This window comes from Hemitrygon akajei, chromosome 2, assembly GCF_048418815.1.
Source record: "Hemitrygon akajei chromosome 2, sHemAka1.3, whole genome shotgun sequence".
Taxonomy (NCBI): Eukaryota; Metazoa; Chordata; class Chondrichthyes; order Myliobatiformes; family Dasyatidae; genus Hemitrygon; species Hemitrygon akajei.
Genome location: NC_133125.1, coordinates 49,573,896 through 49,599,357, shown reverse-complemented (window position 1 = coordinate 49,599,357; position 25,462 = coordinate 49,573,896). Strand labels below are relative to the sequence as shown.

The window sequence follows — 25,462 nt, the reverse complement described above, 5'->3', positions numbered from 1 at the left end:
CAACAGGCTGAATAGGTGAGAGGAAGCTACAACTAGTAGTCAATATTCCTGTTGGCATTTAGTGCTAGTGGCCATAGACAAATTTCTTCCTTTAAGTTTAGAAGTGGGCAATGGGAAGATCTAACGAAAAGGGGAGGACACTAGGAATGACCACTTAAATAGCAGAACTCCAGCAACTCATTAGCGATTCCAGTGTTGAATGTTAGGTAAAGTCAAATATTTATAGCTAGAGAAAGATAGTGTGGAGTTAGAAAGTTACCAGTTGGGTTGAGTTGTTCTCCAATTTTGGCAATTCACTTGCAAGTTTTTTGTTGCCATTTGAGGAGAAGTTATCAGTGGGCTGTTAACTGTGGTATATCTTCTGAATGCTTGGCCTTTACATATCTAATCAGCTGATTGGTTGTCATTTTGGAAACTCAGTTGTGATGTGTGTTGGTTGGAAATCTCATTGCTGATTGGTCGTATGGCAAACTTCGTGCAATGTGGTCTGAAATTTTGCCAAGAACATAGAATTTCAGTCACAAATAAGCCAGCAGCAATGTTGAGGAGAGTACTTTGCAGACCATAAGAACAAACCAAGGCCAGTACGGTCTACAAAATCTAATGCAGGAATTGCAGCAAATATTACGTTGGCCAAACTGGGAGAAAGCTCTCCACAAGGATCCATGAACATCAGCTGGCTGTAAAGTGGCGTGACCAACTCTCCCTGGTCTCTACCCATGAAGATCAAGAGGGCACAAGTTCAACTGAGCATCTGTGAAAGTCACAGGAAAAGCAAACACACAACATGCAAATAAATTTCTGGAAGTGTGGTTTTCCGTGACCAATTCTGTAAAAAAAAAGCATGTAGACCTCGATCCTGTTTATGAGCTAACATGAGTAAATTTCCAGATGACAACACACAAATTTTGCCGCACAACCAATTAGTGATGAGACTTCCTCCCCACATAACAACTGAATTTCCAAAATGACGATCAATCAGCTACAAATTGATAAAGGTATATAGGCCAAGCATTCAGAGGGCACACCAAAATTAACATCGCACTGATGACGTCTCCTTGTATGGTGACGAAGCATTTGCAAGTAAATTGCCAGGCTTGGAGAACAACTCAACCCAACCATCAACCACCTGAGCTACACGTTTTTTGAATTGTTTGCAAATGCCTTATTATTTTAAATGTGATCTTAAATTACAATTTTCAAACTAGTTATTAAATCGCTCTAGTCCTGGAGCAACAAGCAATCTGCTGGGAGAACTCAGTAGTTCCAGCAGCATTTGTGGGAGGAAAGGAGTTGTCAATGGTTCAAATCGAAACCCTTTCAATTTTCGGCCACTAGCAGTTGCTGAAAATATTAATAATGGGGGTCATAAATGTGATCACTTTAATCAGTGTCTTTTTCAAGTATATATTGTACATGTGTGTATATATTGTATGTACACATTTTTATGGTATTCTTGACTGCAATGAATTTGTAGCTCAGTTAGCCAAAAGAGATAATTGACTAAATTTTATTCAGTTTCTACTGATATTGTCACACTGCTACGTCAATCCTTCTGGGTGTTCTAGGAACCAAGTAGACATTCTTACTGTGTGAGTGGTTTGGAGTTGGTGAAGAATCTGGGAAATGAGGTGGAGGTTGTAAGCTTATCCATTAAAGTAAGGAATTAGCAAGCTGGATATTGCAACAATTTTCCATTTGTCACCTCCTTGACAAAATTGAAGAAGTGTAGGCCAGGTGTAACAAGGGGAAAATGCAAGGAAGGATTCTATTTCATTGTTTTGATACAGTAAAACTCCAGAACATCTCCAAGTCTACCAGTGTGACCTTTCAATTTTAACTTTGCTTTGTTTTGAGAAGCAAATTTAGTCCATGCAAACATATTTAACCTTTCATATTATCAGCTGTCTCAGAGAAGTACAGGACTTTTATCCTGTTTGATTGCTTTGGACCCAGGCCTAGATCTCAGCGTTGAAATGGCAGAAACCTATAACACACTTTACAGTGACGCTGTTTGCCTAAAATGAGCGCATGCAGTAGCTTCGCTGATATCTAAATGTCAGACTTCTTTTAACTGTTCTTTCCTTTTCAATTCTCTAGATGGGATTTATTCAGATTAACGAAGAGTTTATATTTATCGAACCACTGAATCATACCATGGCTGTAACAGGATACGCACATCGTGTGTACAGAAGGAAACGATCAATGGATGAAAAACCAGCTGAAAAACAGGCATCACAAACTTTGTGTGGAATTTCTGCAGGTACTCTTCCAGCAGAATCTTTAGGCTCTGTTTGAATGTTTTCAGTTCTGTGCAGTATGTCTAAAGGTCAACACAATTTTTCCGTATGGTCTTGTGCTTCATAGCCAAGAAAGTACAGTTCGCAATATGACACTTAAGTATTTAACTGCTGTAGTACTTTTTGCTCTTTTAACGTAAATGGCTTCTTAAAAATTTTTTGAAAGGAATTACACTTCTGACATATTAGGTAGAAAACTGTCATTCAGACCCGTTAATGATTCATTTACTAATATTGCCAGAAATAATGTATGGATTTTCATCCATTCATTTGTGCTTTAGTGATTAGGAGTCATATCTGATAGTTTTCAAGACTTATTGGGACCAGACTCGTAATAGCACAGGGTATATAAGTGGAGCTTGTTGTCAGAATTAATCCAAATTAGTACTAATAATAATCATATTATCATGCTATCTGCAAAAACATCATTATTGCATAGCAGGCTTAAATACTTTTGTAACGAGTGTACTAGTCACACATGGTGAGGAAACATTGCAGGTGTGCTACCCATGAAAGTCCCATACATGTACATCAAAAAATGACTTTCGGCAATATTAGTAAATGAATCAATAACGATAGTCTTCTTTTTAATATTTCAGAAGTGTTACTCCTTTTAAAATAAAAAAATGGTATCTACAATAAAAGAGCAAGAAAATACTACATCAGTTAAATACCCAAGTGTTGAAGAAGGGTCTCGGCCCAAAACATCGACTGTTTGTTCATTCCCATAGACGCTGCCTGACCTGCTGAGTTCCTCCAGCATTTTGTGTGTGTTGCTTTGGATTTCCGGTACTTGCAGAATTTCTCATGTATATTAATAAATCAAATAGACATTAGTGATAGTTCAGTAGCTTCCACTGCTAGTGCTTTTTTATTTGAATAGTGGAATTTAAATTCCCCAGCTGCCTTGGTGAGATTTGAATTTAGATTAGATTGCGCAGCACTGATATCATCATCACAGATCCATTGCACTTCACTAGATTTTGCTGTCACTATGTACTAAACCTGTACCTACGCTGAGTTCTTTGCAGTTGTGTGACTCCCAACACACTGCTGGCATTGCTTCTGTAGTTCTGTAGAGATGCTGTGGACTGTGAAAGTCACAAAACAATTTCTGACTCTGTACCCATGAAAATTTTGCAGAATTAACCTTAGCTGATTGAAGGAAACGGTAGAATCAGATCAACCACATTGTTTGCACAGGGAGTCATTAGTAAAATCAGTAGAACGCTAAGCTGAGTCAGATGTGCAACAAGTAATGGATCTGATCCCAATTTCCTATCAAGCAACAATTTCCTTTATTCCTGATGAAGGATCTCAGCCCAAAGCTTCAACTCTTTACTCCCCTCCATCGATGCAGCCTTGCTGTGTTCCTCTAGCATTTTGTGTGTGTGTTACTCAAAATTTCCAGAATTGGTAGAGTCTCTTGTGTTTTTGACTCAGATTAGAGAGTTTAGTATGTGAGTTAATTTGTTTGAGTTTATAAATGTGTCATATTTGTTAGTAAAGTCATTTTACTCAGTATATTGTTTCATCTAGAAAAGTCCATTAGTGTTAAGCAGTTTGAAGAGTGTTTTTCAGCAAAGGTCACTGAAGACAGAATATTATGTTGCAATAATATTCCTAATGTTACTTAGTGGTTGAAATATTTAAGTAAATGGAACATCCAAGAAGTTTATTGAAAATACCTGAGGCCTTTGTGTACTGCAGTGTACTGAAGCCCGTGATGTGGTAAGCTAGCAGTGCTGTCGATCTGTATTAGAACATATCTCTGCTACTAACTGACTGTAGAAAATAAACACCTCTTCACCAGCACAAGAATGTCAAGTTTAAACGTAATTATTGACTGGTGGTACTCTGTAATATTGGCTCATTTTGATGTGCCACCTTCAGCAGAAATGGCCATTGACCTAATTATTTTCATCCTGCTTTGAAATGCTTTGCCACTATTATTCTCAATTCTATTTCATAGTTTAACATAACCGTAACATCAAAGCAGGCACTAATCATTACAAAATATCAGAATCAGAATCAGGTTCATTATCACCAGCACGTGACATTAAATTTGTTAACTTAGCAGCAGCAGTTCAATGCAATACATAATCTAGCAGAGAGAGAAAATAATAATAAACAAAATAAAACTTAATAATAAATAAACAAGTAAATCAATTACATATATTGAATAGATTATTAAAAATGTGCAAAAACAGAAATACTGTATATTAAAAAAAGTGAGGTAATGTCCAAAGCTTCAATGTCCATTTAGGAATCAGATGACAGAGGGGAAGAAGCTGTTCCTGAATCGCTGAGTGTGTGCCTTCAGGCTTCTGTGTCTCCTACCTGATGGTCACAGTGAGAAAGGGCATGTCCTGGGTGCTGGAGGTCTTTAGTAATGGATGCTGCCTTTCTGAGACACCGCTCCCTAAAGATGTCCTGGGTACTTTGTAAGCTAGTGCCCGAGATGGAGCTGACTAGATTTACAACCTTCTGCAGCTTCTTTCGGTCCTGTGCATTAGCCCCTCCATACCAGACAGTGATGCAGCCTGTCAGAATGCTCTCCGCGGTACAACTATAGAAGTTTTTGAGTGTATTTGTTGACATGCCAAATCTCTTCAAACTCCTAATAAAGTATAGCCGCTGTCTTTGATAGTGACTATTTACAATGTTTATTTATTGGTTCTGGTCAGCTACAGAACTAGTAAATGATGGGCAAAGATCAGAACAAGAACCCTTTGTTGTGTACACTAATCACAAGATTAATTCACATCTAAGTGGTTTCTTGAGAGATATATATTCAGTCCAGAATAACATAATTTTAGATGACATTAAGCAGAATTATTGACCATTTAATATCTATTATCAAAATATATTGGATAATGGCCACCATCCAACATTACTAAACCATAGGAAAGTAAATTCATTAAATAAGTATGCAAACTCCTTCTGGCTAAGTAATATTTGGTGCAAATCCCTAGTATCACAAGTCTGTACATTTTTTGTGTAAGTTCTACAGACATTCTCAAACTATATTTTTTAGAAACTAACCATCTGTTTGGCACACATCAAAGAGGGAAAGTTGGTAAAGACCAAAGGAGTGCGTTCAATGTCGAAGATTCAAAATTTTTAATGAACATTAAACAAATTTAAAGCCAGTAGAGAAATCAATGAATTGGTGAAAATTATGATTCCCTCCTTTTCCCTTTTTAAATTTGCTGCTATCTCAAACACCAATTTACCTGTGGAATTCCAATGATTTTTCCTTATAGTGCTAGGTTTGAGAAAGTGACTGTGAGCCAAGAATTTTTCTGAACTTTATCTATTGTGTAGTGAAGTTGGCCAATAAATGTCAAAAACTCTTAGCCTGATGACATTGTGTTACAAATACTCCATAATGGCACTACTTCAATCTCTCACTGAGAGATCCACATGAAGATGTTAATTACTGTATTTGTATGCGTGAACTCTTCCAGTTTTATTGTATAAGTGGTTAGGTTATGGCTTCTTTTGAGATGTACTATGATTTAAGGATTGTTTGCTGATGTGTGGACGTACATTTAAACATAGGGAGTTGCAATTTTGTGGTTAAGTTTCTGAATGTTGACTGTGTGTTGGAGATTTCAGTATTATATCGATGCTCTGTCAGTCATCAGATTCATAAGGGAACATTGAGTCTCCTGGTGGAGACTGATTGAGTCTGCTTTAAGAGTGTATTGTAGATTTACAGGTACGCAATAATGAGGGAAAGTAAAACACTCAGAAAGCTGTATTCCTCAGCTTTTTGGATTGATGTGATGCAACTGCTCTTAACTACTGGCTCATGTCCTAAAGGTGGAAATAATCATACAACATTGTGCTTTTTCTCTGTCAGAACGTCTGGGTTGATGTTTCATTTAAGAGATTCAGGGACAAAAATTTAGGCAGGCATTCCAGGGCAATGCTGACAGGGTATTACACGGCAGAACTGCTGTCTTTCACATGAGTTGTGAAGCTGAGGTGAGCATGCTTGTCCTCTTTGAAGTTGACATAAAAGATGGCGTAGCACTATTTTTCAAAGATACATTTGTTTTGCTGACAGCTTTATTTTCAGCTTCCAGAGTAAATCAATCACTTCTTTTTAACCTCAGGGAGGATAGCAAGGTGACCTGGGCAGCAAATTATCTTCCTGCAGCTGTTAACATCCGTATGTTATCAGCTGGTCTCATACGAAGGCAGTATTTTAGCTGCCAACTGTTTCAAAGTACACTGGAAGACCTGCTGGGATGGCAAATGAGCTGCAGCCTTTTGTTGTAAGGTGTCATGCTAATGCCGACCTTTGTGTAAATAAATTCAGAATTAAATCCCTATTTTAAAAAATGTCATTGCTATCTCTCTTCGTTATTGCCACAAAATGTCACCAAGATGTTTTATATTTTTTAAAGATAAAAGAAAAGCCAAAAACAAAAGGCATTTGGACAAAGGAAGAGGTCGGAGATACACATATAAATTATCTCCCGACTACAATGTCGAGACTCTTGTTGTTGCTGACACAGCAATGGTCAACTATCACGGAGCTGATGCTGTAAGGAGATTTATCCTGACTGTGATGAATATGGTGAGAATAATTAACAGCTTTTTTTTAGAATTTTGCTAAATGTAAAACCACAAAACTGAAGACTTTGCTTTATATAACAAAAAACACTAAACTGAAACAAAACTACTGCAAGATTAAGTGCTTATGACAGTGGCAGAAGTTGAAACCTTCATTACATCTAATAAGGTACCCAAATGAGATTCTGAAATGCAATGAAGTTCTGCAGAATGAGATCTGTGAAAACCTCATTTTGTCTGGTGGGGACCATGTGGTTCCCTCGTGTATTGCAAACTTTTATGAATTTTATGGTTCTGTAATTCAGTTCAACTGAGTCAAAGGTTTTCCCATTAATTTCTCATACTCCAGCCTTGAAGTGGAAATCCTTCCAAACCATACATTGTGTCCCAAGCCCTAGGGCATTTTGATAGATAGTAGGGCTTCCAGTCCGGTACTTTTTCCCTCACCAGGACAAAATACTTGTGCACATCTCCCACTAATGTCTCCTACCTGGAATAGTGCTCACAGTATCAAAATGTTTTGCAATTATTTTTGACTCTCTTATGAAGGCTTGTGAGACACATTTCTAAAGTGGGTGGATAGATACTTGCCCAACACTACCTTGAGCATCTCCAACCAATTAAGGACCTAATTATGCTTCCTTGACTTAAAATAGCTTTTCTTTAATGGAAGATCTCTGAAAAAATTCATGAATCAGCCGTACGATATTGTCCCAATGAGAGCAAATCAGAAGCTGTATACAATGTAGTGAGTGGTTCAGCTTCTGAATTTCAAAATCCATTTTACATTTGCGCTGGAATCCTCTCCTTTTTCATGGAAGAGTACAACTCCAACATCATCATCCATAATCAAATGGCTAACCCTATAAGTCATCTTAAACATTCCCTCCTTCCACTCATTGTGCAGACCAGCTACAAGACAAACAGCAGCAACTTGTCAAGTCTTCTTCATTTGCATCTCGTAAAATGTAAAGAGTAAGGCCAACAGTCCTGCAGCCTTCTCCCAAGTTTTAGAGCACTTTAACAGGAAAATAAATAGCAATACCTCCTCCATTGTTGCAGGGTCCAAATTATGGAACACTTTACAACTGTAGTTTGTAGAAATTTTTTGAACGTAATTATACAAGATCAACAAATGCTATTCTTGCCAATGATGCAAGTCCCACAGAAGAATAAAAAAAGTATGAATAAACAACACTGTACCTTTATGTGCGTATGTGATTATGTCCAATGTGCTTTTCATAATTCTGTTAAGAATTTGTACTTAATAGCAATAATTATATCCAGATCTGTTCACTCTTATGGAAATTCAGACCTTTTAAGTCCATCTGTCCAAAAAACTGATTGGACCATTACCTATGATTGGTTGGAGTTTGATGACTTTCACTGCCTTCCATATCATTTCATTTTCATGACTGTGAGTAACTCTTTTAATTAAACCTAAGCTCATTGTTCCTTAGCCTACATTTCTATTGCAAGGAAAAAAATGTCCAGCAAACCATTCCTTCCTGATTTAAAAAAAACAGTTAAAGCTTTGATTGTGATCTTCCATTAATTAATAAAGGAGGTGGATTTCTGAAAGAATTGATCATAATAATGAGGATGGAAATAGACCAAAAATTTCCATGGATAAATATAAATGGATAGAGGTAATGTGCAGCAGTTAAATAAAAATATTGAAGTTTCTCATCCCCAGCCTATCATTGTTAACAGGATATTTTCATTAACACAATATTTGTTAAATTTCAGCTCTAATGTTTATTTCACTTGTCCTGGTGATTAATGTTTCTAAAATCTATACGTCTGCTTTAACTGCATACTATTTTTTTTGTAGGTTTTCAATCTATTCCAACATAAAAGTCTTGGCATACAAATGAATCTTCGAGTGACAAAGCTTGTTCTGCTTCATGAGAGTCCGGTAAGAAAAATACTAATTAATTATAAAGAAAGATACAAATGTCAGTTTGTCAGACCATATTTTATACTGCCTTGAAATGTGAGTGAATGCAGAGCAGCTGCCCTATAAATTAAATCTGCTGATACATTCATTTGTCTGTTTAACTGCTTGTCCCAGCATGTCTGCTTATACAATAGGTATCTTTGAACAGATCCAATATGTAGACTTGTCCATTAGTTAATAAAGATATAAGAAAATCTTGACTGATTGCTACTGTTCAGGATTATATGATGTAGTTGTGCACATATTTTCTTCTAATTATCTAACCAAGTTTGATTTTACTCCTGATCTGCACTAACATCAAACAATACACACTCCTGCTCATCACTCCTGCTAAACAAGCACACCAAAATATATAGAACCATAGAATATTACAGGACAGAAACGGGCATTTTGGAACCTTCTTGGCTGTGCCGAACCATTTTTTTGTCTAGTCCCACTGACCTGCACCTGGCCCATATCCCTCTCATCCATGTACCTATCCAAGTTTTTCTTAAATGTTAAAAGTGAGCCCGCATTTACCACTTCATCTGGCAGCTCATTCCACACTCCCACCACTTTCTGTGTGAAGAAGACCCCCCACTATTGTTCCCTTTAAACTTTTTCCCCTTCACCCTTAACACATGTCCTCTGGTTTTTTTCTCCCCTAGCCTCAGTGGAAAAAGCCTGCTTGCATTCACTGTATCTATACCCATCATAATTTTATATACCTCTATCAAGTCTCCTCTCATTTTTCTACGCTCCAGGGAATAAAGTCCTAACCTATTCAACCTTTCTCTGTAACACAGTTTCTCAAGTCCCGGCAACATCTTTGTAAATCTTCTCTGCACTCTTTCAAATTTATTAATATCCTTCCTGTAATTCGGTGACCAAAACCGCACATAATACTCCAAATTCGGCCACACCAATGCCTTATACAACCTCACCATAACATTCCAACTCTTATACTCCAATACTTTGATTTAAAAAGGCCAATGTACCAAAAGCTCTCTTTACTACCCTATCTACCTGTGACACCACTTTTAGGGAATTTTGTATCTATATTCCTAGATCCCTCTGTTCTACTGCACTCTTCAGTGCCCTACCATTTACCTTGTAGGTCCTACCTTGGTTTTTCCTTCCAAAGTACAACACTTCACACTTGTCTGTATTAAACTCCATCTGCCATTTCTCAGCCCACTTTTCCAGCTGGTCCAGATCCCTGTGCAAGCTTTGAAACCCTTCCGCACTGTCCACTACACTTCCAATTTTGTATCATCAGCAAATTTACCACATTATCATCCAGACAAATAACAATGGACCCAGCACTAATCCCTGTGGCACACCACTAGTCTCAGGCCTCCACTCAGAGAAGCAATCCTCCACTGCCACTCTCTGGCTTCTCCCATTGAGCCAATGTCTAATGCAATTTACTACCTCTCCATGTATACCTAGCGACTGAATCTTCCTAACTAACCTCTCATGTGGAACCTTGTCAAAGGCCTTACTGAAGTCCATGCAGACAACATCCACTACCTTCCCTTCATCCACTTTCCTTGTAACCTCCTCGAAAAACTCTAATGGATTTGTTAAACATGACCTACCATGCACAAAGCCGTGTTGACTCTCCCTAATAAGTCTGTCTCTATCTAAATACTTGTAGATCCTATCTCTGTTATGAACCCCATAACTGGGTCACTTACCAGCAAAGATAGAGAGGTCCGCTGAAGTCTGATGGTACTATTTTTAAACGTTTTTATTTATAAAGGGGCACAAAAGTAAGGTTAATACAAACATTCAGATAATATACGTCGTCAGTACTCAATCTAAAGCACGGGTATAGTAATAATCAACAATACGAAGTAGCTCTATCATTTGTCTAGGGGTAAAACTATTGTCCAATGGAAATATCAAAGTCTCTGAAGTTCATGCAGGCTTTTAGCCTTTCGGAGACCGCTGGGGCTCACGTGTTGGAGAGAGAAAATAAACTTGCCAGCCTTTTGGACTCAACTCGTTGAACAGGGAATGGGGGTTCCCCGTTGTCAGTTCGAAGTCCTTTTCAGGGTTATCAGCCACTCGTTCCCCAAGCTAGGGGAACCGAATCACACGTGGCTCCCGAACAGCTTCCCGTCCTCACAGGAGCGATGAGCGATGGTCTCCTTCTGGTGCGTCGCTGGGGTACTGCCTCCTGCTGTCCCCTTTTATTGTGACTGGCAGATTTGTAGATGTCAATCAAGGTAGGGTGATACAATCCCCACCCCACATTGCCCGAGGGTGTCCATGTCCCTGGGAGCTGGCACGTAGTATCGAGTCGCAATTCACACAAGTGTCTCTAAGAACAAGGGTCAAATCTGTTGCATTGTCTCTCATTTCCTGGGTCCAAGACCCGAATTAATAGCAATCTTGCGATTCTCAGGAAGGAGGGGGCTGGTCCCGCACCCTTCGGCCCCTCAGAGCTGTGGTACATTCATAACATCTCTTAGTACTCCTTCCAATAATTTACCTACTACCTATGTCAAACTTACCAGCCTATAATTTTCCAGATTGCTTTTAGAGCCTTTTTTAAACAATGGAACAACATGAGCTATCCTCCAATCCTCCGGCACCTCACCCATAGTTACCGACATTTTAAGTATATCTGCCAGGGCCCCTGCAATTTCAACACTAGTCTCCTTCAAGGTCTGAGGGAATACCCTGTCAGGTCCTGGGGATTTATCTACTCTGATTTGCCTCAAGATAACAAGCACCTCCTCCTCTTCAATCTGTATAGGTTTCATGACCTCACTAATTGTTTGCCTTATTTCCATTGACTCCGTGCCAGTTTCCTTAGTAAATAGAGATGCAAAAAACCCATTTAAGATCTCCCCCATTTCTTTTGGTTCCATACATAGCCGACCACTCTGATCCTCAAGAGCACCAATTTTATCCCTTTTATCCCTTTTGCTCTTAATATACCTGTAGAAGCTCTTTGGATTATCCTTCACCTTGACTGCCAAAGCTACCTCATGACTTCTTTTAGCCCTCCTGATTTCTTTCTTAAGTATATAAATATTTAAATATTTTAATCAAATAATGCTACAACCTCTTTTTTTATCTTGTAAAATGTTTTTTTTAGAAATTCTTCTCAGCAGCAACAAATAATTTTAAAAGCCAGTAGTGGGGGGTGGTTCAAATAATATATTCCACTTCAACCTAGTGGTATCAAGGTATTTTTACCTAATTGCAGCAGCAAAGCCATTCTCATTCTGTTACAAATTTGTACTTTATTAAAGCACACCAAAACATCCTGGCAATTTGGACTGAAATATAAGTCCATAAATATTAATTAAGAAATGTCATCTGTTGTTTAATGGAGAATTCAAGCTATTAAAGATAGCAGCTGATTTTGGTGTTAATTCACATTAACGATCAAAACCTATGGAGGCATAGATTTTGTGGAGAAAATTATGTGTACATAGGTAAAATGGACTGCTGCTTCTTCTTTGCAGGAAGATCTTTATATAGGGTACCATGGGGAGAAGATGTTGGAAAGTTTCTGCAAATGGCAACATGAAGAATTTGGAAAGAAAAATTATTTCAATAGTGATATGTCCAGTAGTTGGAGAGAAGATCTACCTGCCATTGATTCGGCCATTCTGATCACGAGGTAAAAATAGAGAGCAACATTTTACTTTGATTAAATTTGTCATTTAGAGCTAGTGTGGATCAGTTAAAGACAAGTCATATTTAACTGTTTTAGGTTTTTTGTAAGTGTAACCAGGAGGGTCGATAAGAAAATAATGTTGATGTGATCAAACCTGAATAACAAGATTGAATAAAAGATCAGTAGCAGCTTCAAGGAAAAAGAGTGGAGTTGTAGTTAGTTATTTTCCAGACAGGAGAATGTTTCCTCAGAGTCAGTACTCTGGCACTACTTCATGTAAGTTAATAACTTGCTCATGGGTATAAAAAGCATGTTTTACAAATTGGTATACAACACAAAACTTGGCACGTGTTTAACTGTGAAGAGAAGTAATATACCAGGAGGATGTAAACAGTTCGGTATAATGCACATTCACATGGTACATTAAGTTTAATGTAGAACCTCGCCAAGTGTTACATTTCACTAGGAAGACAAATTGGAAACAATCTAGAGGGCACAGTTGTAAAAGGACTACGTGAACAGTAAAACCTGGGAGTACAAATATTCAAAGGGTGTTGAAAGTGGCAAGGTAGATTTGGAAAATGTGAAGCCTTAGAAAGAGTAAAAAAGAGAAGATACAAAGGTTGAGATGTTCTTGTTGGAATAGAGAAATTTGACAGAGGATCCAATGGAGATCCTGAAGTTAATGAAGAATCCACATACAGTAAGTAGAAAGAAGCTGCTCCCTTCAGCAGAGCAGTCAAATGACATAGAATGAAAATGACTGACAAAAAAACCGAAATGATATATGAGGAAAGAAATTCTGCAGACTGCGGTTAGGATCTGGAGCATGCAATTAGAATCCACATCACATGGATAGAATCCACAATACATGCTTAGAATCTGCGATATACAGTTAGAGTATGCAGTCCACACAAAATGCTGCAGGAACTCAGCAGGCCAGGCAGCATCTATAGAAAAGAGTACCGTCGATGTTTTGGGCCGAGACCCTTCAGCAGGACTGGAGAGAAAAGGATGAGGAGTAGATTTAAAAGGTGGAGGGAGGGAAGAGAGAAACACAAAGTGATAGGTAAAACCAGCAGGGGTTGGGATGAAGAAAAGAGCTGGGAAGTTGATTTGTGAAAGAGATACAGGGCTGGAGAAGGGGGAATCTAATAGGAAAAGACAGAAAGCCATGGAAGAAAGAAAAGGGAGGAGGAACACACATGGTCGTCTGTCATCAGGCAGGAACTTTTGCAAGGTACAATTTTTGCTATTGATATATACTGAAGTTTTAGGTATCTAGGTTGTTCAACACTGATGTCTGTAAGGAAATGGCAGGTTATGAACAGATAAACAAAAGTTGGTCAGGTAAAAGATAAAATTTACACGTTGAAGTTGTTTCTTTGCATTTTGGAGGAAAAAGAGGGCTGACAATATGCACTCAATGGAAGGGGGCTGAGGCTGTAGATGAAGCGAGATTGAATAAATCCTTTCTGATAACATTTTGAAAGGACAAGTACAGCCAGGAATTGAAATTTATGGGGTATGCTCTAAGCTTTCATTTCTTTCTGTGGTTACAGTGAGCAGCAGTGGATTGCTCTGGGTGGATGTGTTCTGGCACCCAGTTTTGGGTTGACTTCAGGTCTTTATTTATGCCTGTGCACGCCTGTACAGTTTGTACCAGCTGGGGTCTGAGCTTGAAAACTGAAACCTAGTCAAAATTTTACCCACTGAACAATGAAAGATGGCAAAAAGTAAGAAGATAATTATGTTTCAAGCATACAGTATTACACTACAATTATGATGTTCATTTCTGGCTGGTTAGTTATAGAGAAGACATTAAAACTATATGCAGTGTTGATTTATAGTACGATATCAAGAATAGAAGAGACTGCAACTATGAAACATAAAAGTGAGCCTATTTTCATGAGTGATAAGACATAATTAAATAAGGAATATTAGAATCATACGATGTTTTAATAAAGTGAATAAAGAAAGTATTTTTGTTTGTGATTCAGTTACATTAAAGGGTAATTGGAGAGAATTAGAGAAGTTAAAATAGTAACCCTGGGGACTTTTAACAGGATGGATGCCTAGAAGCAGCCCAAGACCTACCAATTTGCAGTAAACATTGGCCATGTACTAGCAATCAAGTGTTTAGTTTGTGATCACTACACAGAAATTCTGCAGTGCTACTGATTCAGACTTAAAATAGGATAGGGAATCAGCTCTGAGTTAGCACTGCATCTATCCAGCGTTTAGGGAAATTGGCCTGAGGATGAATGTCGGAAGGAAGCAGGTTCACATCTATCGATAAGCAGGAAAGATTGAAGGTTACTATTTAGTCAGTGTTGGAGATACATTAATAATCGGGAGACTTTAGGTGGTTGAGTTGTACACGGTATCAATAGTTAGGGAATGTAGTCAACTGCAAGATATTCTAGATTATTTGCATTATTACTATTTTTTTCATTTTCATTTTAGGAAAGATTTCTGTGTACAGAAAGATGAGCCTTGTGACACTGTTGGTAAGTGTAAATATATCAACAACTTGAGCTTTTAAAAGTCATCTAGAAACTCAGTTTTTCTTTCAAGTATGAATGTCTGTGTTCATTGCACCTTTCTGTCAAAACTGGACTCCGTTGTCTTCAATGGAAATGAAATTTAGAAGTAAAGTTTATTGTGCTAACACTTGTATGCTGCGTGTTTAGTGCTTGCAGATCAAAACAAACCTTTGTGGTCCAGTTTCAGCTTTGAACTTTGTAAAATTCCTGTTGTTAGTATTACAAAATATTTGATACACAGGAAAATAATTTCTGCTCTCTGTCAGGTGTAGCTAAAATAGTGATACATTTTGAATCTCAAATTAGCCACATCTGTTGCATTGAGGAAATATTTGTACATTATTGCTTGGCTTATTTCCATAGGTAGCTATATGCTGATTTTTTTGCTGTATCCTACACTTACATGCAATCATTTGACTGGGAACAGGACAATAATTCTGCATATACATCATTGGAAGCATGTGATAGTATTGCAGTCAAATATTTAAAGTTTTCATTGTGAATGCAAATCATTGACAATTGAGAATTTTTTGTGCTAATTAATTCAAATTAGTGCTATGCATTCAATACAGTTAATATCATTGCATGTTTCCTGCTAAAAACCAGTTCTATTCAGTTTAATTTGCAGGCTGAGTCTGTGGTGATGAAGGCAAATGTAATGTCAGCATTCATTTCAACAGATCTAGAATATAAAGGCAAGGATGTAATGTTGAGACTTTATGAGGTACAAACCCCATTTCCAGAAAAGTTGGGATATTTTCCAAAATGCAATAAAAACAAAAATCTGTGATATGTTAATTCACGTGAACCTTTATTTAACTGACAAAAGTACAAAGAAAAGATTTTCAATAGTTTTACTGACCAACTTAATTGTATTTTGTAAATATACACAAATGTAGAATTCTGTTGGATACTGATCTTAGCCCAGAATCAGAATCAGGTTCAGTTTCATTATCACTGACATATGTCGTGAAATTCGTTGTTTTGTCCAGTACTTGTTGGATTGGAATGGCGTGTTACTGTGCTGTATGTGTAATAAATATATAAAAATTAATAGATTCATAATAATGATCTTTACTGCCAAATGAAACAGCAACTGATTTTTTACACCCTGAGAGAGTGAAATGTATTTATAGGAAGCATCTCACACAGACTTGGTGCCAGCTAGATGTTTGTAAGAATGTGATGTTGGATCATATGTTTTGCAATCCTTGCAAGCCTGGTGTACTCATCAGTACAGGCCCACAATCCCTTATCCAAAATTCTGAAATCCAAAAAGCTCCAAAAACCAAAGTTTTTTTCGCCAACAGCTGACGTCACTCAGGTTTGACGTGGCAGCACTAGCAGAGGCCGCCAGACGTCAGTTGTGGTTCAGCGCTCATACTGGATACACGTGCATTTGCTGGTCACTGATATTTTGTGTTTACTGTTGACTTTGTGTTTAATTTCACTGTGAAAATGTCAAAAAGAGCTGCAGATACCCCTATGGGTAACAATGAGAAAGAGAGAAGGAAGCATCTATCATTATCAATAACGCAGAAAGTGGAGTTATTGCAAAAGCTTGATCGTAGTGTTGGAACTACCACTGTATATAATTTAAGGAAACAGAAAGACAAGTTACTGAAGTTTTATAGTGACAGTGACGCTCTACGTTTATTCCAATAAGTCATTTACCATGTGTTTGATTTGGTTTGTTTGAAGCTGTATGTTTTTATGTTTTATTGAATGTTTTTGTTGGAAATGAAGTATTTTTCTTGTCATTTTTCCCTAAACAATGCAGTATAACAACCACTTACATAGCATTTACGTTGTATTAGGTATTATAAGTAATCTAAAGATGGTTTTAAGTATACGGGAGGATGTGCGTAGGTCTGGAGCTCCGCTGGATCCTAAACTCCACCCGCACTGAGACAGGTTAAATAAGTGCATATATGTTTTTTGGTATCCGCGGGGAGTTCCCAGAACCAGTAAGGAGGGATTCTGAAATCTGAAAAATTCTGAATTCTGAAATGCAACTGGCTACAAGGATTTCGGATAAGGGATTGTGGACCTGTATTTGGATAGTAAATGGTTGCAATAACAATGCTACTTAGAAATGTATGATGCTACTTAGATTGTCCTTTTAAAAGATTAATATAATAATACTTGGGTAGGTTTTCTAAAATGCTTTATAATTTCAATCTGTCTCTGGTAAACATTGATTAATAGAACAACAGCAAATCTACATAAGTAAGCACCAAGACTCATCCTGTTCCTTAAAAAGTCCATAATAATTGTTACTACTTCATTATTCAATGATAATTTCTATTCAAAATTACTATGGCCTGCAAGAAGTTTTTAAAAATCTAACAATCTCTTATGTTCTCTGGGTGGGAAAATGGTGTTAGCTCTCTATTTGATGAAGATAGATCCTGGGGAAAGTAGATAAGATGATAAGGAGAAGCGATGAGAAAGGAGCAAATTGATTGGAACGGAAGTAAAATAAGAGCTGAGTGAGATCCAATAATTAACATATTATGCTGCATGGAGAATATTGTTGCAATATTCCACTACCCAACTCCTTATTCAAAGGAAAGTTTGCAAGGTTCCTTTAAGGAGAGATTTAAGGAAAGATTATAGTTTGGCCATGTTTTCCTGCTATGCCTGAAGCAAGCCGTGTTTTTTGCTTCAAATAAACAATAAGCCATTGATGATCTAACACCTGCTTCAGGCATTGGGCTTGTATCACCATGTTTTATTTTTACTGATAATTATAGCACATTATGAAAATATACAGTATTTTGATATTTAGGTGCATTTTTCCAGCGTCGTCAAATTCTAGCCTATGATGCTTCCATTGCAATTCTTTTGCTATTTGTCAGACGTAGTTAAATAACTTCTTGTATGCATTGATTCGATTCGACATTTGAAGCAGCTTCTCCTTTTCAAGCATAATTATGACCTTCAGAAGGCATAGATAGACAGTGAAATTTATGGTCTGTTTGGCCACTGTGAGAAAGAGCTGGTGATAATATAGATCATTAACAAAAATGTTTATAAAGTTTTACTCAGCCTTGCTTAATCCAGTGAGGGAGGTATTTTCCTGGTCAAACTAAATCTACTATTTATTAAATAAAAATGAAAGCTATTACCATTCTACCATTAAATGGAGAATTACATGGCTAATACCAATGTCGCCTTTGGGAAAATCTTCCGTATTAGATGCAGTGGAGGCACTGTTCCCTCTAATTTGTAATGACCAGTGTGCACAATAATCTTGTGCTATGCAATTGCTTTGCCCAGTGACAATAACATGTGTGCACTGCATTTTATAGATAGAGGTATTCATTTTAAAAGCAAGCAAAACTCTGTCAATCTCCTCTGGGTTTAATTGTTTTGCTTTTGTTTATCTGCATGAGACATACGTAGCAGGCTTGCAATGGGTAATGAAGGATTTTTTTCACCTGAGATTTTGCACACCATCCAAATCTGATTTGCTTGCTAAATGACCCTTTAAAACGTCATTTCCAAATATCAAACAACACACACAAAATGCTGGTGGAACACAGAAGGCCAGGCAGCATCTATAGGGAGAAGCGCTGTCAATGTCCTGACGAAGGGTCTCGGCCCGAAACGTTGACAGCGCTTCTCCCTATAGATGCTGCCTGGCCTGCTGTGTTCCACCAGCATTTTGTGTGTGTTGTTTGAATTTCCAGCATCTGCAGATTTCCTCGTGTTTGCTTTCCAAATATCACTCCACTTCTGTCCACTTGCAAATTCTCAGCAAATTTTGCATCGTGACAATACACGCAGGTAACACCAGTTTCGGTATTGTACATAAATATTTCTCATAGCTGCTCTTTCCTGACCTCATGAGCTTTCAGTGTAGCAGTTTCGACTGTTTCATTAAGCCACTGCGCTTTAAATTAATTAGTAGTTCCCTTGTGCTTCACGCCCTTTGCTTCTTTGGAATTTGACATAGTGAATCAGTAATTTCTTCAATAAAAACAGTATAAATATCCAGTTCTAAAATCTGTGACAAATCATCACAAAGTCAACATTGTCAATGCCATCCACATCAGAAACTGGAAAGGAAATATGATTGTGTACAATTGTGAAATATACTGAACATGCCAACAAGGTAGAGGGTGACAACCTTTTGTGCGCAGTTGAAATTCCTTTGTGTGCTAGTAGCGAAAGGTGTGTGCGCATGCACATGGGCACACCTTAGAGGGAACGTTGAGTTGAGGGATAGAGTGCATATGGTGAGCATACTCATTAAGTCAGCTCAGGAAGTTTTCAAGGAAGGAGATGTCCTCATTTTTTTTAGTTCACTCATGGCAGGATAAAAATTTATTGCCCTTGCTAATTTCCTTGTATTAACCAATTACTAACTGACAGAATTTCTAGCCTATTTCTGTCTATGTCTGGAATCACATTTGCACCAAAATGCATATAGCTGGCATATTTATCTCCCTGATGTACATCCTTGAACCAGATGCTTTTTTTAAACTATGTTTCATGGGCACTAATTCAAGTCAAGTCAAGTCACTTTTTATTGTCATTTTGACCATAACTGCTGGTACTGTACACAGTAAAAATGAGACAACATTTTTCAGGACCATGGTGCTACGTGAATAATACAAAAACTACTCTGAACTATGTAAATTGACACAAAAACTACACTAGACTACAGACCTACCCAGGACTGCATAAAATACACAGAACAGAGCAGGCATTATAATAAATAATAAACAAGACAATAGACACAGCAGAGGGCAGTAGGTTGGTAGTCCGATGGCTTGTGGGGGAAAATCTGTTACATGAATAAACAGCTGAATGGCAGCGTCCGGGATTCCATCCGTTTCTGTACTCCCGCCGAGTATTTCGTTGCCAAAGATGTAGTCCCATTTAATGTCCATTGGAGAGCAGAATGGATGGGAGGGCCAGCTGGCTAAGGCTTACTTTTTTCCTGGCACGGACTCCTGCCCACTCGCCTCGCTTCCACTTCCTCGCACACCGCTTACGACGTCCCCACCTCCGGCCACCGGCATCAGGCGACTCCGAGGACAGCAGGCCTGATTCCCTCAGCAAGCCGAGATCGCGCAGTCTAACCAGCAGATTGTCAGGAAGGTTTGTTTTTGGGCAATCTCTGTACTGTAGCAGTAACTGGCAATGGTAGATAGTCGCTCTGTTATCCATTGCACTAAACCCTAATTGTGCCTTAAAATTAAATCAAAAACTAAATTAAAGTAGCACCGGATCCGGAAGGCCGCTGCTGCCGTGTGCCACACCGCCTGCAGGACCATTCTCAGGCTGTCCTGTTTACATTTGAATGGATAATGTGATAGGGTCATGGAGTTGTTCATCATAGAAACTGGCCCTTCAGATCAACCCATCCATGCTGATTACGATGCCTGTCTATGCAAATCCCATTTGTCAGCATCAAAGACAAAGTCAAAGTCAAGTTTATTGTCAGGTACATGTATGCACTGTGGAAGGAAATGCTTGCATGCTAGTAACATCACAGGCATATAGCGTCATGCAAGCAGCATTCACAAGAAAAGCAAGCATACATATTATACACACTTTTTTAAAAAATAAAAAATAAAATATTTAGAACAGAAAATGAAAAAGTCCATTTTAGTGCAAAGTGATCAAAAAGTGGTGCTAGACTGTAGTAATTCGGGTTTTACAGATTAGTTCAAAAACAGTATTGTTGAAGGGAAGTTGCTGTTATTGTAACTGGTGGCGTTGAATTTCAAAGTTGTAACTGTGAGAAGAGGGCATTGCCTTGGTGGTGGGGATCATTCATGATGGGTGATGCCTTCTTGAGCCCGGCCTGCTGTAGATACTACTGATCATGGAAGAGATGTATCTGCAATGTATTGGACAGCTTCTTATGTTCTTGGTCATTCACAGTGTGAAGTAATGTTGTAACCAGTCAGGATACTTTCAGCACATCTGTAAAAGTTTGTTAGAATAGTTGGTGACAAGCTAACCCTTATAACCTTCTAAGAAAGTAACGACGTTTCTGTGCCTTTCCAGAGATTGTTATCTGCTGGTCTCAGGACTGGTCATCCAATATCTTAACTCTCAGAATTTAAAGCTGCTGACTTTCTCCATTGCTAATCACTCAATGTAAACGGTCGCATATCCGCTCTCGTTCTGCTCTCTGAAATCAACAATCATCTCTTTAGTTTTACTGACACTGAGTGAGTGTTTGTTGTTTTTGGCACCATTCGACCAGGTGTCCTTCCTCACTGCCATCACCATCTATCAACAGGCATTGTTGGCAAATCGTATCATATTCCTCAACTCTTTTCCTATCCAAGTTCCTGAGCAAATAATTTAAACTCCGTAATGATACTTGCTTCTATCAGTTCTTCTGATGGCTTGATCCATGTAACCACTCTGCATGTCTCAGGATTTTTTTTGAACTGATTTATCAGTAGCAGAACGCCTTTGCTGCCATCTCTACCGTTGCTGCACAAGTTTTAAGGAATGGGATGTCTTCCATACTTCCTGATGACAACCCAATCCGAAATCTGATGCTTGCAAACATCACTTGGATCAATAAGGCTCTGCAGATGTCAGAAGCTAGTTCAAGGTAAGTTGAGTGGTTTATATTTTAAAGCGTGACATTTGGCGATGGAAATGCATGCTTGCCGCTGACAGCAGTATTAAAGTTTCGAACTGAAGAGATGTCTGAGGAAGTTTAAATCTCTCCCTAGTTACCCTTAAGTATCTAAACTGTAAAATATTGTTTTAACTTGCTGACAAGCTTTTTAAATACAGCATAATTTCTTGATTCCTCTAGAGTGGATAGGTGTCACAAAAGTGACAAGCTTTTCACTGTGCACTGGCAGTTCATTTGTTATATAATCAACAGTTCACATTGTTTGGTTTTCCTACTGGCACAATGCACTTAAATGCAGAGAATGCACGCAGAGAACAATGTGGAGTGGAGTTACTTATTTTGAACCCTTCAGCATGTTGGCACTGGGCCTTCTTTGATTACACGGATTATGCTGGTTTATACTATGGTGTTTTGGCAGTCATCATTACTGATGAGGTAATTTTCCATCACTTTGGACTTTATTAGAGAAACAAGTAAGCTAGGCTTATGCTTAGGGCATAGCAGATGACCAGAGGATGATGATCATAATTACAGAATAGCATTAATTTTATTTATTGTTCTATTCAAAGTTCAAAAGTTCAAAGTAAATTTATTGTCAAAGTATATATATATGTCACAATTTACTACCCTCAGGCTCATCTTATTGTGGGCATTCACATTAAATACAAAGAAACACAATGGAATCAATGAAAAACTGCACACAAATATGAACAAGCAAACAATGTGCAAAAGACAACAAGTTGTGAAAATGCAAAAAGGGAAAAAATATTGAGGACCTGAGTTGTAAGTCCTTGAAAGTGAATCCATAGGTTGTGGAATTAGTTCAGTGTTGGGGTGAGTGGTTATCTCCTTTGGTTCAAGAGTCTGATGGTTGAGGGATAATAACTGTGCCTTTTTTGTAATTTATTTTTTATTGAAATTCATCATCAGACAAACATTTCCATAAGATGTATTTCAGATATTGTACATATATATCATATATGCCACAAATCTCCACATAATATTTATCTGAGGTATATACTTATAGAAAAGAGAGGAAAGAAAGAACAAGCAAAAGGAGAAAACTATGTACAAGTAGGGAGTGGTCTTTTTTTTACAACATATTCATTGATTTGTGAGAATAAAATCAGGCCAATGAGGTGTTATGTAGTTAAACCATTTTTCTCAGTATAAATCAAATTGTTCCAACTTATGATTAACAGATGCTGTTACCTTCTCCATTTTGTAAACGCCCATTGGAATTTCCATCCATGCATTTAAGGTTGAGCTCTCCTGTGATAACTGTTTCCTGGTAAGAGTCTTTTCACCAGCTACCAACAGTATATTCATTAAATATTTATCTCTTTTCAACTATCCTTGAGGTATATACCCAAAATATATGGTCTTACTTTCTAAGGGTATTTCACATTTAAAAATGTCTTATAGGGCATTGTGCATCCCACTCCAATAGTCTTTGATAACGGGGCATTCCCAGAAAATATGATAATGGTTTGCATTTTGATTTCTACAATTTCTCTAGCAAACAGGGAGGTTACTTTCATAATGAGATTTCTGAGAGGGTGTAATAAAATATCTTATCAAGTTTTTCCATCCAAACTCCCTCCCATTTTTGTGTAATAACTGTTTTTGAACCTAGTGGTGTGGATCTTGAGGCTCCTGTACCTCCTTCCTGATGATAAGAGTGAGAAAAGAGCATGGCCGAGATGGTGGGAGTCCTTGATGACGGAGGCTACTTTCCTGCAACAGCACTCCCTGTAGATGATGGGGAGGGCTTTACCTGTGATGGAATAGGTTCTATATACTACTTTTTCTATGGTTTTCTGTTCAAGAGCATTGATGTTTCTATACCAGGATGTGATGCAACCAGTTAGTACACTTTTCACCATGTGTTTATAATAGTTAGCCAGAGTTTTAGATGAGCTGCTGAATCTTTGCAAACTTCTAAGAAAATAGAGGTGCTGCTATGCCTTCTTTGTAATGGCAGTGATGTGCTGGACCAGGACAGATCCTCTGAAAGATAACACAGCGGAATTTAAAGTTGCTGTTCTTCTTCACCTCTGATCCCCTGGTGAGGACTGGCTCATGGACCTCTGGTTTAGTCAATAATCAGCTCTTTGGTTTTGCTGACATTGAGTGAAAGGTTGTTGAGTGAGGGATTATCTGTTCAGGTGCTATTAACATGTGGTGAAATACTTCCTGCCACTTATCAGACTCTGCATCAGTTAAAGTAAAAGCAACATCAGTGGAATCTTAGATCAGCTGTCATCATTTTCATGTCAGTGTGTGGAAGCACTCATTCACAGGTTCAATGACCTCCTGGGTTAAATCCTGGCCTCGGCCGCTGTCTACGTTGTGTTTGCATGTGAACCCACAGGTTTCCACCAGATGCTCCTGTTCCAAGCATGTTGTGGGTTAACTGGCCACTGTAACTTGTTTCTTATGGCAGGAGTTTGTGGGAACTTGGAGAGAATACAATAGAGTTATGGATGATTAGCTTAAATATGCTTGATGGTCAGTATAGACAGTGGGCTGAAGAGCTTCTTTCCCTGCTGAAAGATGGTGATGCTATAAATATTCATTCGGTACTCAGAATAGTTTAGAGGGCCCATAAGGAAAAAAGCATTGTCACATTGGGGGGGGGGGGGGGAAAGAATATTTTCAGCTGGAGATGTGCCAGTTGTGCCCATCTCCTTCTATGAAAAGTACTTGCTGATCTTGTCAACTCTCGTGCAGTTGGCAGTTAAGAACACAAAATCATTGAGTTCCCAATTCAGCAGGTGTTATTTCTATTACAGAGATCAATTTCATTAATAATAAGAAGTACTTGTTCATTGATTTAATATTTGGATAATGAATAAACCTTTTTTTGTGAAGTATGAATGTTTTAAGAAAATGAATGAAAGGTCGTAAAGTGTTGGAGAATACACCCATGCTGTTTTGTAGTTACATGACTCACAGTTCTACTGCAGTTTCTTTTGCGCTTTTAATAAGTAGACTTAAGAGACTCACTTGAAGTTGTTAAGGCTAGACGGCAGACTTTCCATGTAACTTTTTTTGCAGCTTTTTATAGTTGGCCCTGCATTAACGCTTCCAAACTTCAAATCAGATTCACAGTTAAATAGGGAAAGTATTAAAGTAAGCAAATATATTCTAACTATTGCAGAGTTCTCCAGGACCTCAGACTTGCAGTCTGGATCTTATAGCATGGATGCCTGTAAAATATTTGATCTTTTAACCATGAGGGAAGATGATTTCAAAAGAAGTGCAGATTTCAAAATCATGAGTATACTCTATACTACAGAAGGAAGAATTTTGCATTTCTATAGCACCCAAATTTCCAAAGAATATTCCAAGGTCTACAGGCACAATGGAATGTATCTTAAAATGGGCTTGAAATATTGGCTTTGGATGAAAAAAAACCTTTGCAAGAATGCTTTATACCAATCAAATTTTGGGCCAGTGGTAAATGTTAGTCATGTAGAATTATCATTTTGCTTCCAGAATGTAGCAAAATATACAGTATGTAGCTTTTAAAAGTCACATGTAGATAAGCAATCAGTCCTGGTTGTTTGTTGAGATGTGAGCAGCCAGTCAGCACTTAGCAAGATTCCTGAGTGAGGTAAATGAACGATTACTCTGTTTAAGCATGTTGGTCAAAGGATTAAGACTGGGGTGGCCATCAAGAGAATTTCATAATTTAAGCCCCACAAATTAATTTTACTGATGTCAATGTTTTGAATATGTTCACTAAAACCATAACAAAATTTTTTGTACTGACATATTTATTATCCCTCATGTAAATATGGTAGGACATGGAATGTACAACTGATG

General features: G+C 37.9%; 1 protein-coding gene across 1 annotated transcript in view; it reads left to right on the top strand.

Moving 5' to 3' along the window:
* Positions 1–25,462, top strand: part of LOC140741711 (A disintegrin and metalloproteinase with thrombospondin motifs 19-like) — a 370,470-nt gene that overhangs the window by 16,500 nt on the left and 328,508 nt on the right. The window contains exons 3-7 of the mRNA XM_073072007.1: positions 2,101–2,263; positions 6,719–6,891; positions 8,722–8,805; positions 12,312–12,469; positions 14,933–14,976. Coding sequence (XP_072928108.1) covers positions 2,101–2,263; positions 6,719–6,891; positions 8,722–8,805; positions 12,312–12,469; positions 14,933–14,976 — 622 coding nt within the window. The remainder of the gene's footprint in view (positions 1–2,100; positions 2,264–6,718; positions 6,892–8,721; positions 8,806–12,311; positions 12,470–14,932; positions 14,977–25,462) is intronic.